Source organism: Erithacus rubecula (assembly GCF_903797595.1).
Source record: "Erithacus rubecula genome assembly, chromosome: 3".
NCBI lineage: Eukaryota > Metazoa > Chordata > Aves > Passeriformes > Muscicapidae > Erithacus > Erithacus rubecula.
In genome coordinates, this window is record NC_136689.1 from 89,637,672 (window position 1) to 89,652,772 (window position 15,101).

Below are 15,101 nucleotides of genomic sequence, written 5' to 3' on the forward strand. Positions count from 1 at the left end.
CACACTCTGCAGCTCCAGTACTTCCTCGTGATGCAATACAGCTCTGGGACCTCAGGATGCAATTGGTGAGAGGAAGGGTGTGGGACACTGCTGTCACTTACCAGCTGAGCTGGGACAGAATGAGGTACAGTGCTAAAAAACCCACCCAGGGAAATCATTATTCCAGACATCCAGAGGCAGGACAAACTAGCTGCAGGGATGCTCTGCACATGGTCTGGTGATCAACACTGGTGAAGTCCACAATAAGAGAGGGCTTGGTACACACCTCCAACAACATCCTCTCTCTTGCTCATCAGCACTGTGCACTTGCCAGAGTTGATGCAGATGACACGTACCCTTGCTGAGGGGTCATCTGAGCAAAGGAAGATGAGTTTGTTGCAGCAAGCTGTTTCCTGTGATCTGCATCCCATGACCTGGCTTCTGTGGCCTGCTGCTTCTGGGAATGTTTCAGGGACAGGAGATGAGTTCTGAGGTACTGCCAAGCCACTCTGCCCACAGCAGAACATGTTAAATCACAACAGATATCCAGATATGCAGCTTTTCCCAGAGCTCTCCCTCTCCTCTTAGTACATTCCAGATGGCATGGCATGCCTGTGAGATGGGCTTAAAAACCTCCCTGCACCCCAGAGTGCCCAGCAGCACCCATACAACAGAGAGCAGCCTACAGCAAAGAACAGCCTCTAACACAGACCCTCTATTACCCCCACAGGTACCACGGGTACTCCTTTGTCACTCAGCATGTCCCCTGCCAGCTGACTGGAAAATCCGTGTGGCAGGGGGAAGATAGCCAAGTACCTCAAGGAAAGAGAAATTAGATCCCACTTTAAGCAAAATACAGCACAGGGAATTAGTGTTCATCTGGGGGACAGGTTGGGACCCTCAGGATAGCCTGCAGACAGCTATTAAATATCTCTTTCAGGGCCAGAAATATTAACTCTACACAAGGGTGACAAAAGCTACCAGGTAATGCTGTCACATTGCCTTTGAAGTCAGCCAAAAAAACAAGGAAGGGAAAATTCCACAATACTATCTGTGGATGCACGTTTGAATCCACAAGCAAAAGGCAAGAGACCTGAACAGAAGACTAAGTTAAATAAAAAAGTTTCCTGTTTTTCAGAGTCACAGCTCAGTACAAGCACAGATACCTTGACGAGGTCAGAAAGGCACCAGCCACACAACTACTGAAATCAAGTTAAAAAATGGAATCTGATGTGCCTCTGGGCTTGGTCTATTTACACAAGAAGTGTTAGCCAGATCTAGCAAAAATCATGACCAGTATTAGCATTTGCAGTCACCCATGCACATGTTAAGCTCACTAGCAGATCATTGTCAGCACTGTTTGCCCTCAATTATTGTCTGCCCGGGACAAACATTTGGTATACTTTTGGCTGATAAATGGAGACATCATGTGGTTACCCACACAGAAAAGTAACTCCCTCATTAAAGAAATTCATGGATGAAGAAGCAACTTTTGAACCACAGCACTGTATGACCCACGTTCAGTCTAACACTGGAAACAAAGATCTCACATTTTGTAAGCAGCACAGATAAATCCTGTACCAGGATTTGATGCACAAATGTTGACTCCCTACATGCTCCTTTCCCCTCTCTAACATGCAGGGATTTTAAAATGCAATGAGTACATTGCACCGGTGGTCAGTGCACTTTTAAGTGACTGAAGAATAATGCAGACACAAACACTCCTCCTGCTATTGATATTCTTTGTTTCAGCCAGGAATCATTCTGAAACGAAATTTTTAACATTTCTTGTTACATGCTGTCCAAATGTCTTATACTTTTTTTTTTCCCTTACAAAGTATAAGGCATGTCAGAATCATGCTGCTTCAAGGAATACAAGCTTAGGAAACTCCATTTTTATTAGCCACAACGGCACTACCCTAGGAGTTATTTATGGGCTCTAATATAAAGCATTCATTTATTCATTCAAAGTGAGAAAGAATGTCTCCAAAACTGCAAGAAATGTCATGGTTTTCTGATTAACACAATGTTTTTTGTTAATGCAATGATTTTTCCTCCACTTTACTCACATCAGCTGCACTTCAAACTAGACCTTAGTAAGCACACAAAAGGAAAAATTGAGAGATTAAATTATTTTGTATACAAAATCAATGCATCATACTATTAAAACTACCAAATTGCTTGGCAGAATGAAAACAAAGCCATAATAAACCAAGCTAATAAAGTGAATAACAGGTTGCCACCAGTGTCCATCCTGAGGCTGTAACTAACAGACCTCCTCTTAGGACACCCCCATGGCATCCAGGGATGAGGGAAACAGCTTTATGCCTTTTCAAATCCCAGCTGGTAACCCAGCTTTAAAGGAAGCAGCTGTGTTCACCTACAGCAGCTGAAGAGGCAGAAAAGCTGACTTGGAGCTCACCACTACCAGCAGCTGGGTAGTCTTGCAGACAGAGATTTTCCCCAACTCCACTGAATTCCAGCTCATTTCCAAAGTCACCAGACAGTACAGAATTTCTTATTTATATAGATTCTTGTAATAATTCCAATTAAATAATATTTTTTCTTCAAAACTTTACAACTTTTTTTTTTTTTTTTAATTCTCAAGTAAGCTATTTTTTTTTTATGCAAAGGGATAATCAGAGAAGAAAACTAACTGGTCCAAGATTGACAGCAAAAGGCCAGTTCTCCTTACTAAGTGTTACTTCCATACCTGTTCTGTCACTGCTCTCCAAGCTTTTTCTAGTGCTGGGGGTAAAGCAACACCAGCACTTGTGTGCTTTCACCTAAAAGGGAGACTGTCCAGGGAGGTAGAAAAAGAAAAACATGGGAGAAAAAGCAGAAGAGAAAAACTACAAGAAAATTGGAGGTAGCAGGGGAGATAAGTGGGGCAGAAGTTATTCATTCATGTGTTATTCAGCTTTTTGAGGTTACTTAATATCAGCATATGGCAGGGGCCTGAAAAGCAAGAACAACAGAGAAGTTTTCTAAGTTAATAGTTTCCTTAATATTCCCATAGGATTCTTCACTACTCTAAACATAGCACAGAGGAAAAAATAAGATCCAAGGAGATCATCATCAGGGGCAGGTTCAAGAAAGGGTTCTTTCAACCTCCCCCAAACTGCTTTCTCTCTTGAAGCTGAAAAAATACCCACAGTTCTTATGCAGTATTAATACTGACCCATTTAAATTTGAAACATGCAATCCCAACAACACAGGCAGACAACAGAAAAGGTTTCATTCACTTAGAAAAATAGTTTGAGTGGAGTTATATTTGTAGAACTATATTTGGAGTTAATTTTTCAATGCCTACTACAAACACGTAGCAGAAATATCCACGCTTATTTTCAGTGCAAGAGTCTACCAATTAAGTTGTCCTAAGACCAATAAAGTACTTAAGGGTTTAGAACACTTCAAAATTTCAGCAGAAAACCTATTCCTGAAGGCCTGAATCTTGAGTTAATGCTTGTATTTGCACTGTACTATCTACCTTCATGTGCTTTGTCAAAGCTACTTTGAGCTTGTGAGGTCTCGTTAGGTAAAATCCAGTGACAAACTGGAGTGTCCACTCTCATTATTATCTGCATATTTTGTTTGTTTCCATCACTCACAGAAGGGAAATGACAACTAGGTCCAACAGGAAAAAACCTGAGCCATGAGCAGGAAACAGAATCTCTTGTTTTGACTACTAAGGTAAGAAAAGGTAAATAGTGGAAAATTCCCCTCATACAGGGACCATAACAGAGATGGATCATTTGACAAGTCTTCCTCACCACTGTTTTTATACAGCCAAGCCACCTGGCAGAGCAGCTTCACTATCTTAAAGAAAAAGCATCAAGCCAAGGAAGGAAACAAGAAATAGCACATAATTGGGAAGTTCTTGTGTCTTGGCTTTTCAATCACTTTTAGGGCAGCAATCCACAACTATAGGACAACAAACAGAAGTTTGGAGGGACATGTTCTTACATGGGTTAGGAACTGAAGCTAGGCATGGAGTTGAGGAGAAGCTCCTATTAAAGGCTGAACGAGTTCCCACTGTAAACAAGTTTCTTTAGTCTAAATTCAGCACAGTGTGTGGTGCTGGTATGACCTTGATGCAATTTTTATGACTGTGAAAGTCTATTTTTTATTCTTAATAAGTTGGTTAAGTGTATTTATTATTAAGTTATTGAACTTTGAAACTGAAAACAAATCCCATGTAGCTTTAACATGGAAGTGTAACAAATGTTTGCTGTTTTTGCCAGGCTTCTGTTCTGTGATTACTGGACACTGCAAATATTTATGCAGCACATTTTTCTTCAACAGTTCCCACTATCAGCTATCCACCGACCCCACAAAGCCTGGCTGCAGGCTATTCTATTTCCATCCCTCTTTCACTGAAATTCTTCCTTAGCAGCTGTCCTGGTTGCAATTAGAAGTAACTGGTGATGAAAATCAAACATTCTCATACTCTAGAAATGAAGTTTTCAAGGAGAAGGAAAGCAGCAGCCTCACACTGGCTCTGTTCAGCCACCAGGCATCACTAACCATGCAAGCAACAAAATCCAAGCCTGTTTTTTGTTTATGTCTGACAAGCCAGACTAAAAACTTTATGTTTTTAAAGTTGCTTAATAAACCAGTAGAAAGATAATGATTACCCAGTCTCATCATTTGCACATGAAAGGTGAAACACAGAAGTTACAGTAATTTGTTGCCAGACTTTACTGGAACAAACAGCTGCATTTTACTTATCTTCAGATATCAAAGGACTTGAGTGGGACAAGGATTACTTGGCTTGACAAGCTTTCAAAGACCCCTCCAGCTCAAAACCAGAAATGTTTCTGAAAGAAGTCATGAAAGGATTTAATATAAGCCTAGCAGCAACTCCTATATACTAGCATGAAATTTATCACCATCCTCTAATCTTGTCAAAGCTAAGACAAGATGCTTTGCCTCCTTTCCAAATCCAGTGGAATTGCACACTTCCAAAGACCAGAAGCAGACAAGTTCTTCCTCCCAGGAAGCAGAGGCTTCATGGCAGTGTTCACCTGCTTTAAATCTGCCCATCCCATGCTAGCTCTTTGCTCAAGCAACTTGTTTTCTGCCAAAGAGCTGGCTCAGGGAGCCCAGCCACTGGGTCACACTAGTCCAGGGCAGTGGAGACAGGGAAGCAGCCTTGGGACAGTCTGACCAACAGCAGAACCACCCATGAACTACACCAAGTGTCAGCAGAGTTTCTTCACCCTCCCACCTGCCTTTGGAGCAGATAAACTGAAGATCTCAAATCACCGTCTCTGCACTTGAAAAAAATTTATTTTATTCCCTCGGACTCCTAGACCACCATTGAGAAAATCTGTTCAGCTCAACCAAAAGGAAGACCAGGAGGAGTTCAGTATTTTCTCTTTATATGTGCTGCAACATATTATTTAACATATCAAACACCTTTAATAAGAGCAGTAAAATCACATTATTCTCATTTATAAAGACAACATTGTGAGAAAACAAAGCCAATGCCTGTGCTGCAAAAAAACCAGGAGAGTTACTGAATAACCAAAAAAAAAAACAAATGTGAAAGAATTGAACTCAAACTTTTGTAACTGTACCCACTCCAGAAGGCTGAGCAGAGAGTTAAAAGTTTTAGGTAGCTGGAAATAGCTGCTGCCTCAAAGCCAGTTTTTGTGTTTAACACATGTGGTTAGACAGCCAACAACCATTCCTGGGGATTATCTGCTCAGAGTATGAAAGACAATAAAACAACCCACCACTGGTTTTTCAGGCAGACCTGGGCATGATTCCCATTAGCACATTTTTATTTTAAAACTGAGTGTGATTGCTCTGATTTTATAATACAAGAAAGCTAAGCACAGATGTTGGTACTTAGAGCCAGACAAAACTTTGCCAGGTAAATAAGAAATTGCAGAGTTATGAACTGCTTCTGAACATGCACAAATATATTGCATAGCACAGCAGTTTTAAATACATTAGTCACTGTATGCAGTTGAAGTAAAACAGCATCTTCCAATCTCTATATTAAAACAAGCCAAATCCAAAACCCTACCAGGTAAATACACTTTTTTTTTCCCCCCTGTTGATTTTGGATAAAGCTTTAAGTGAGAACTGATGGTAGACTGCAGTTCTAACCACTCAAGGAAGGAAGCAATGACTGGTGTTCAGTGCTGGTTTACTGTAACAGTAATGGACTATTAAAAAACATAACTACAAAAGAAAAGATATTTATACCAAGTTTCTGAAGATGGTACTTTTACACACTATCAGTTTTCCAGACTGCAAAATGACCCAGATATCAGATGTCATCAGCCTTCTCTAACTTCCATCCATGTCAATTAACATCTGCAGTTAATTTGTGGTATTCACTAATTTATGATGTAAGGCCCTGCTCCATTTTGCTGTGGAGCGTGGTTTAGTGTACTGGCTCTTAGAATGTTTTTCAGCTTCTTCAGATTTTCTTCTGCCTTTCATGTTCCTGCAAGAAGTGTAATAGTTGACAAAGTTAACCTGAAATTCAAATTGTCACCTGACACTTCAGTTCTTCCTCTGTCTCCTTCTTGCAGGACACTCATAATGAAACCATTTAAACCTTTAGAAAGCTTTAAAATTAACTTTACTGATGGAGAGATTGTGAATTTGAAGTAGAATTGCTTTGGGAATGACAAAGTATCCCCACATTCATTAATTTATTGTTATTTTTATAGAATCAGAACATACCTCCTGTTGTGGACAAAACAGAAAGGCTTCCCAGGAGAGTTCATTTGACCTGTCTGGCATCAGGATGAGACCAGACAGGCTGTGCACCACCTCTCCCACCTCCTTTGCAACTTGAGCTACAGAAGATTTTCTGTTTCTGCCCGTGCAAACACTATAAACCTGCTGACCCTGGTAGGAAGTGAAGGTCTGGTCATCAGCAGCCTCCACCAGTTCTCCCAGTACCAGTATCAGAATTGTTAGCTTGGACTTACAGTGGTGTGCTCAGTTAACCACTCTGCTTGCTATACTTGGTCCTAGACATACCACTTGGGAAAAAAGAAGCCTTGGGAAAAAAAGCACTGTTCTAAGTACTTACAGTGTGATCATTCTGTTCATTTTGCCACATTTCCTTGAGTTTCTGAACTTTGTAGGTTGAACACACCCCAGTAGGTAACAAAGCAAAATTTTCAAATCTCTTTTACTTAGTAGATCTCCACTTCCTCTACATCCTTATACCTCCCCTGCAAAGTTCAAGGAGTCATTTGAGGCAGGTTTACCATGAAGAACTCATTATTATTCCAGTCTATTTAAGATGTTCCAACACAGCTCAGTTTGAACACATACTGTGCCTCTGTGAGACAAGCATTAAAGCGAAGATTTGATTATAACTTCATTCCATTTAATCCTGCAAGAAATAATGTAATGCACTCACAGTAATACTAACTCCTTTCAGGTTTTCTGGTTTATGTTTCTGCTTGAATTCATAGCTTACACTTAAATATTTTTGCAGTATACAAGAAATTGTTTCAAGTGGTGTAGTTTAAGTCAGACACAGACCAAACAGTCTTGAAAACTATGATCAGCATCATCAGATAAACTCTTCCTTGATGCAGGTCTTGGCTAAAATGCAAAAGTTACTACAGAGCAAGCGAAACATGTCCTCAGGTTCCTGCATTGTTCTAAGGTCTTTGAGACATCTATCCCTTCCACAGCAGCAGGCACCTTCCACAGGGAGTTCTGTGTATGTCTGGTATCAGTTACAGCTGAGTGAACAAATCCTCATGCTCAAAGCATCAGTTGATATAAATCACTACTGTAATAACAGAGCCAAAAGAGCCACGTCAGTTTACAACACAGGACATGACCCATACTTGCAGCCTGGGAAAGCAAGTCAAAGGAAAACTGCTCTTTTTATAGCCTAGTTCTCTAATTAGGATTTTTGTCCACATTGTAATTTGGTATTGGGAAAAAAAAAAAAAAAAAAAAAAAAAAGAGCAGCAGCATATACTTTAAGCAGACAAATCACTATGAGCTATAAAAATTTGCTATAGCTGAATTTACTCAAACATAACCTGCAAATGTCCCAGATTCTTCAAGACCCAAAAACTATGAACAGCAGTTGTTGCAAGCACACTGGGAACACCAATTCTAGTCCTTATTAAAATGACTGGCTAATAAGCACTAATATCCCCTGCCTGGATTACTGTGATCCTGGAGGGAAAAAAAAAATAAAAAAAAAAAAAAAAAAGAGAAAGGGGAACAATAAAACAGTAAAACAGCCATTCCATACCCGGACACCAACCTGGAATGAAGAGTCCAAGCAATGTTTGCTTCTGGGGACAAGTTAGAGAAAGGCTTTTGAACTGAAAAAGTGCAAGACTAAGCTCAGATGAAAAACTCCTAGGCAAACAAAAGCATCAAACTAGGAAATCGTTGCTTGATTATTGCGCAAAGACTAAGTTACCTATTTTGCCACTCTGAGAATGTTTTAAGTGTTTTATCATGACTGTGAAATTGACCTGACAAGAGAAAGGGTAACTCAGCTATAAACTGGAAAAACAGACAGGATGACTAATCATGCAGTTGATAAACAGTTTGCTTTGTTAGAAAAAGAGACCTGACCTTCAACTATTCAGTCCTTCTGTGCCTGCATATTTCTGCCCTGTTCCCTGATACTCTCCCTACTCCACAACACTGCAAGAACAACCTCTGGCAGCCAGCTCCCAGGACTATTCCCACTGAAAAGCAGTGATCCCTGATCCAACAGCCTAGAGAGCCCAGGCTCTGCAGTCTCCTTCAAAGTCCCAAGAGAGCACTGCTCACATATTTTACTAGCATGCCTGTCATGCTAATTTCCTGCCTCTGAAGACAGAGTTTAGGGTGCAGGCACACCACATTCCCCTGAATGGCATCATGATTTCTTGGTGCTAGTCAACTTGTTCTCCTGTGCACGTCTCCAACAGAAGGACCAGCACTATTCTATCACCCCAGCAGAGCAAAGGAAAAAGATGAAAATTTCACCTTCATTTCTGAAGGGAAAAATTTCTAAAACCTTTGTCTAAGCAAAGGAGATGAGCATGATTGTTGGAGACCATACATGAGTACAAATCTCAAATGTTGACCTTGGGGGTCCCTATGAAAGTTAGCACTAAGCAAGGGGATGGGCCAGAATTTACTGCTCCCTTCAGCTTTACAGAGGGAGAAGGTGTGTTGGGAAAGACTTCAGGCTTTGCCACACTTGAAGAAGAACAGGCCTGTCTTCCTTCAATTGTCAGCATGATTCTTCTCACTGAGCAACAGGTAAAATAAAAGCTTTTTAAAAAGGTTCCATTAAGGTTAAGGGATGAAAACCTTAATAATCAGCACACTTCTCCTAGAAGAAGAGGGAGAATTTTTTTCTGTATGTAGACAACGGTTCTCTGATTTGCCTATTTCTGTGATCAACATTTCAGTGGCAAATCCCTTCCTGTGCAGGGTTAGGCCAGTGGTTTCAACTGTCTGTCCAGAGCATGGACAACTGTGTTCTGAGCAGGACTGACCCAGAGATAAATAATAAACTTAATAAACTTAAGTATAATGAATAAACTTAAACTGAAGCAGGCATGACAAACTCATGCAAAGGATTTCTCATGACTCGACCCACCATGAACATTCACAAGCCCTAACAAGCATTCTAGAACACCTAATGGGATTTGTGATCCACATTTGCACTTCCTGCACAAGAAGGAGGAGCAAGCTTTCTCCCAGACATTTCCACTCATCTAATAGACAGATCAACTAAACAAACTGCTCCAAACCCTCTTCTCAATTGGCTCCTTGAGCACCTAAAAAACACATCTAAATGGTGGCAGATGATATGCTCTGAAGAGTCAGGAGCCACACATGGCTGGATGTATTTGATGACACCAAATCAAACCACATCCTACCAGCTTACACCAATGAGCAGGTTGGAGCCTCTTGCTAAATCCTAATCAGCACACAGCAAGAGTCCAGGCCAAAAAAAGCTACGTGACTGTTCCAAGTCTCAAATCAAGTCTTGCTTCTGCATCTGTTGCTGATGAGATTTTAATTCTAAAAGCCCTGTGCTATAAATCACTACATGGCTGAAAAAAGACCAACTGTGGAGGAAGTGTTAACACAGTGTTAGGCTCCCCTGGGATTTAAGGAGCTCTGTGAGAAGACACCTTATTATAAAAGCCAATTCTCTTCTGAAGAGACTGCCAAACATGATCTTTAAGGAAAAAAACACATAGACCATTTAAACCTGATGTCATCTTGACATTCAGGCAATTCTGCCCCAGGTTTGCTTGATGATTCAAAATGGGAAGATTCAGCATTCCTTAGTGTAAGGCAGAGGGAAAAAAAAAAAAATAAAAATCATCATTTGTTTGTTTGCCAGGTTAACACTGTCAAACAAGATGTCATTTGTGACATTTTTTTTTCCTTTCAGAACTACACATTTGTGTGCATTCACACACAGGCATGAATAACTTGGGTATGACACTGACTATCAAGATGGAGAGATAAGATTTCTAAATGTGTAGTAGTAGTACTGAGATTCCCTCCCTTCAAGTGGAATGGTGCACTTGGCATGCTCAGGTGGTGACACACACCAGCAGCACAAGGTACACTTGCCTCAGACAACAAAGGGGCTCATGGTGATTCCCAGCATGGTATCCTTCAAACACCTTTCAGGCAGCAATGCAGTCCCTCTACCTGCCATGAAGCCATGCCATTCCAGGCAATGAAGTGCCTGTGAGGAAGAGCAAGATGGCTCCTAGATGCCTCTTTACATCTGCACCTTACCTTGTCTTTGGATAAAAACCCTGAGCAGTGGGTGAGCACTTGAAACAGCCTTGAAGAAGTTGTCATCATTATTAATAGGGAGAAGGTCTCCATGCACATCAGCATATCCAATCATCACTTCCAGGTTGGCTATGTGATGAATGTGAAGAATTAGTTTGTAGAAGTCTTCAAACTTTCCTGGCTTGTAGCGATCCAGAGAGAACCTTCTGAACTCTGCCCCAAACTGCAAGAGAAAGCAAACAGAGCATCAGCAGATGTGTCACCACAGGCCAATGCTGCACTTTGGCACCTGAACATGGTATACATCACCTCTCTGTTCACAGAATTAGAGAGCCACAGAATCAGTCAGGTTGGAAAAGACTTCTGAGATCGAGTCCAGCTTCAACTTTTCAAACCTGTTCTGTGGTAAATGTGTCACATGTTGGTGCTTACAAGTCTATTAATGGCCTTTTAGGTCCTCCCATCAGAGCATAACCATGGCTACCAAGACATCACAGGTACACTCAAGTGTTTCAACTTCAAAGGAAATCACATTTTTAAAATATTAAGTTTTCATTAAATCTTCTAGAGGATAACTGCATTTGTAGGACTTAACTTGGAAGGTCCACTATTCATTACCATCATTTCAGGAATCCACAGAACCATTCTTCTCCAAAGCAGAAGTATTCACTCTACTGTTTCAAAAGAAGGTACTCAGCTATTCAAACACCTTGTAAAAATTCTTTGCACGTTTCCCATCAATACCACTGGGATCCCAACCACAAGACCTTTAAAGAAGCATGGTATGTGAGCACACAGCTTGTTATTAGAAAATACTCTCACTCTACATGACCCCTGAATTTCCTGGCAGTCCATGCAGTAGAAGGGAAGTTAGCTTTCATGGGTTAATTTTTTTGTCACTCCACTGGCCTTTATTTTTAAAGCTTTATAGACCATTAAAGAGTGATTGTCAAAAAAGAAATAAATAGTAGAGGTAGGAGGGTGTGATTTGGCACAATAGAAAATAAATTCATGTTATAAATCCATGAAGGGACTGAGGAGAAGATTTCAATGGTCCTTATTTCTGATCTTAGAAACATGCTGTTAAAAATAGGAGGGAAAAAATTGATCCTCCATTTAAAGAAATTAAAAGAATGAAAATAGGCATCTAGTTAGACTAAACAACTTAAACCAGCTTTCTGATACATTTATTTAATATACCAGAATTTATATTATGAGTAAACTGCTATTCATCAACCGAACCTCTAAAACCATCCTAACTCACTCCTGAACATGGAACCAAAGCCACAAATCCAAGAACAAGTAAGGCTGTAACTAGGACCTCATGGAAGTTCTCATTTGCAAAGTCAGCCAATAGCAGGGCTAGAAACCAAAGACACAAAACTAAGAAGCACACAAAAAGAAAAAGGGGGAGAATCTTCTCTAGACAAATTCTTCCTCAAAATGGAAAATTGCTTGCTTAGAGGTTCTCAGCTGTTAAATCAACTATACATGCACGCCACTCTCTTGCTGAGACTAACAAAAGCATGAATCATCCCCATAATCATCTTCAAGCAAAAAGGATAAAAAGAAGCCAACATAACCCTACTGGCTTTGGGCACAAGCATGTTCTCAAATTACTTCCGCAGTTATGAAAATCCCACTCTTGAGCATCAAAGCCTAGTTGTGATCATCTGAAAGCTTGTTTAGTCAAATTATGCTGCTTGTTTGTAATATTAACTGCTAGTTCCAGTTTGGATTTCAGAGTGCCCATCCAAAGGCACAAAAGGCAGACTAACCACAGCTGGTTCCAATGGAGGAAAAGCAGTTCTCCCTTGTCCTTCACCCTCTGCTCCTCTCCAGTAAAATCCAAGTGGCAACTTACTTCTGTGGACACACTTCAAACCAAAAAGAAAAAGCTTATGTATTTTTATGAAGTATCCTAAAGTTTTCTTTTTCTTAGATTCAAGCCAGAAAAAGCCATCTCAAGTATCAAGCTTAACACCTATCTAAAATGATAAACTAAAAGGGCAGGGACAATGTGTTTGTAGGTTTTGCTAAGAACTGCATCTACTGCTCTGCACACCTGAGCAGGAACCTGGGATTCCTTGGGATTCCCTGAGCCAAAATACCAGGGCACTCACTCAGACACCAATCCCAGTAACCATTTGTTTACTGTACAGCTTGTTCAGAACCATTAGCACAGCTGGTGCTTTGGAGGATGCAGCTGCTGTGCAGTCCCACCCCATGCAGTACAGCACCCACCCTACACAGCCCCTGTACCCCAGTCTGCTGGGGGAACCCAAGGCAGAGCTCAGGTCCTGCCCAGGGACATTGCACCCAGCAGGAAAGTGACATGGAAAAGGACAGAGGAGAGAACGAAGGATGGTTACTTGCACTTGGCTGGTATGACCCAAAGCTCAGCTTAAGTTACCACATAAGACAGCTGGCAAAAGGGCCAAGCCTCCCAGCCTAGCCCCTGCAGGCACACTGGAAACTACTGGATCAGTGGAGCCTGACATGTGGGAATGCCACTGCAGGCTTGGGGCACTGAGGTCTGACAGGAATGCTGTACAGTCAAATTGACTTGTTCACATGTTCAGCCTTAGGAAAGCCCAAGAGTCAGTTCCATTTGCCTGGGAATAGCACAATAGTAAACAAATGCAAAAGATTTCACTTGTGCTTTCTGCACGACCCAGCTTTTAAAGGGAAGGGAGCTAGAAGGTGATTCTGTAGAGAAGATGGGAAGACTCAAGAGATTTAAGCAGATAATGAGAATTACTTTCTTTTTGTTTAAAGGTTAGTATTGCTGTAGTAATAGTTTAGCTGAGTTATTCACCCTGTGCATATACTCAGGCAGCCACCATTGTCAGCAGGTCTTTTCAGAAGAGGGGAAAAAACTGCTTCAGCTCATTCATCATCCCTAATGAGGCTGATAGAGAGTATCACAGTAATAATTGGGTTTGCAGTACCACTCAGCTGGGAGACTGGGTGCTCTGCATTGTATTCAGCCAGGAGTTCAAGATAACACCCACCCTGTATCTTACAGAAACTACAAATCCTGATAGTCCAAACAACTGATCTCCTTCTCTAACTCACAAAGTTCTTCTTATCATATCCCTTCACAGAAAGACACACAAGGACTGGTGTCTGCCAGCAAAGTCTCTGCCAGAACAATACTGTATTACACTGTTTGATAAATTAACAGTTTTAACAAGCAGATTAGTTTTCCATAATGCAGTAAATTACTCAGGCCTATTTAACTAATGCTAATACTGCATCCACTATTGCAGAATTCAGAGGACAAGACAGGAGAAACACAGGGAACTTAAAAATAATTTAGTCTGACAGGGCTTATTATGACTGAAAAAAAACCAACTTAGAAAACTGTACATTTTGTTTCACAAAAATAACCTCCACCCCAAGATCTTTAAAGTATCAGCCAATCACTGTATTTGTTGTCTGCAGTTTGATGACAAAGAGCACACAACAAAATGCAACACATCAGGCAGGAACCCCAAACAAAAACAGATGCCCAGAAAAGTGTTCTGATAAAAGTAGTGTTAAGGAAGAAGGAAAACACAGCTAGCTGATCAAAACTTACACACACTGATCAAGAGCAATCAACTGCTTTCTTTGGCTTTTTTCTGGCTAAAGGGTACAAGAGGTCAGAGGAGATGAGCGAGCAGGATTTTGAGGTTTGTTTACTTAGAGTAATGCTATTTTGTGAAATGAAGGAGTTATTTGCAAGCAAAAGAGAGCAACTCCTTTTTTTTTTTTCTTTAAATTTTAAATTTCAAGATGTTTACAGGGCCAAAAATGAGGCCCTATGTTTATGAGGTGCAATCCCTCTAGTTTATTGTTGGCTTTGAAATCAGGCTATTGTAATAAGTAGACATCAAAGAGCAACATGTAGCAATAAACATGAGTTACATGAGCCACCTACTTCTCTCATGAAGTAAAAAAAAAAAAAAAAAAAAAAAAAATCAAGAACACTTTCATCCTTGCATAGATTGTAATTTCTGCTTACATGTGAGATTTTCAAAACTGGGAAGACCTAATCAGGGATGCTTTATCAGTGAGAAGGAGCAGAGGGCAAGAAAGAGGAGAAGGGAAGGCAATGTAAATGGTTCTATGCTTGCTGACTTCACCTGGGATTTGAGAGCTCTGCTGTCACATTCCTGTTTCTCTGTTCCCTTTTTCTCCCCCATTTACATCTTCCCCAGCTCACACAGCATTCTCCAGCTCTGCTCCCAGTCTCAGAGTGGTTGTCACAGTGGCAAGAAGCCACCAAGCAAGCAGACGTTCTCTGCAACAAGTTTTCTCTTCAATGGCTCACTCCAGAGCTTGATTCACTAAAATGAGCTGGTGGA

The 15,101-nt window shown here is 40.8% G+C and overlaps 1 protein-coding gene across 1 annotated transcript in view; it reads right to left on the reverse strand.

Annotated features, from left to right (window-relative positions):
• Positions 1-15,101, reverse strand: part of PARD6G (par-6 family cell polarity regulator gamma) — a 64,143-nt gene that overhangs the window by 40,168 nt on the left and 8,874 nt on the right. The window contains exon 2 of the mRNA XM_079302760.1: positions 10,750-10,972. Within this exon, the coding sequence (XP_079158886.1) occupies positions 10,750-10,972 (223 nt within the window). The remainder of the gene's footprint in view (positions 1-10,749; positions 10,973-15,101) is intronic.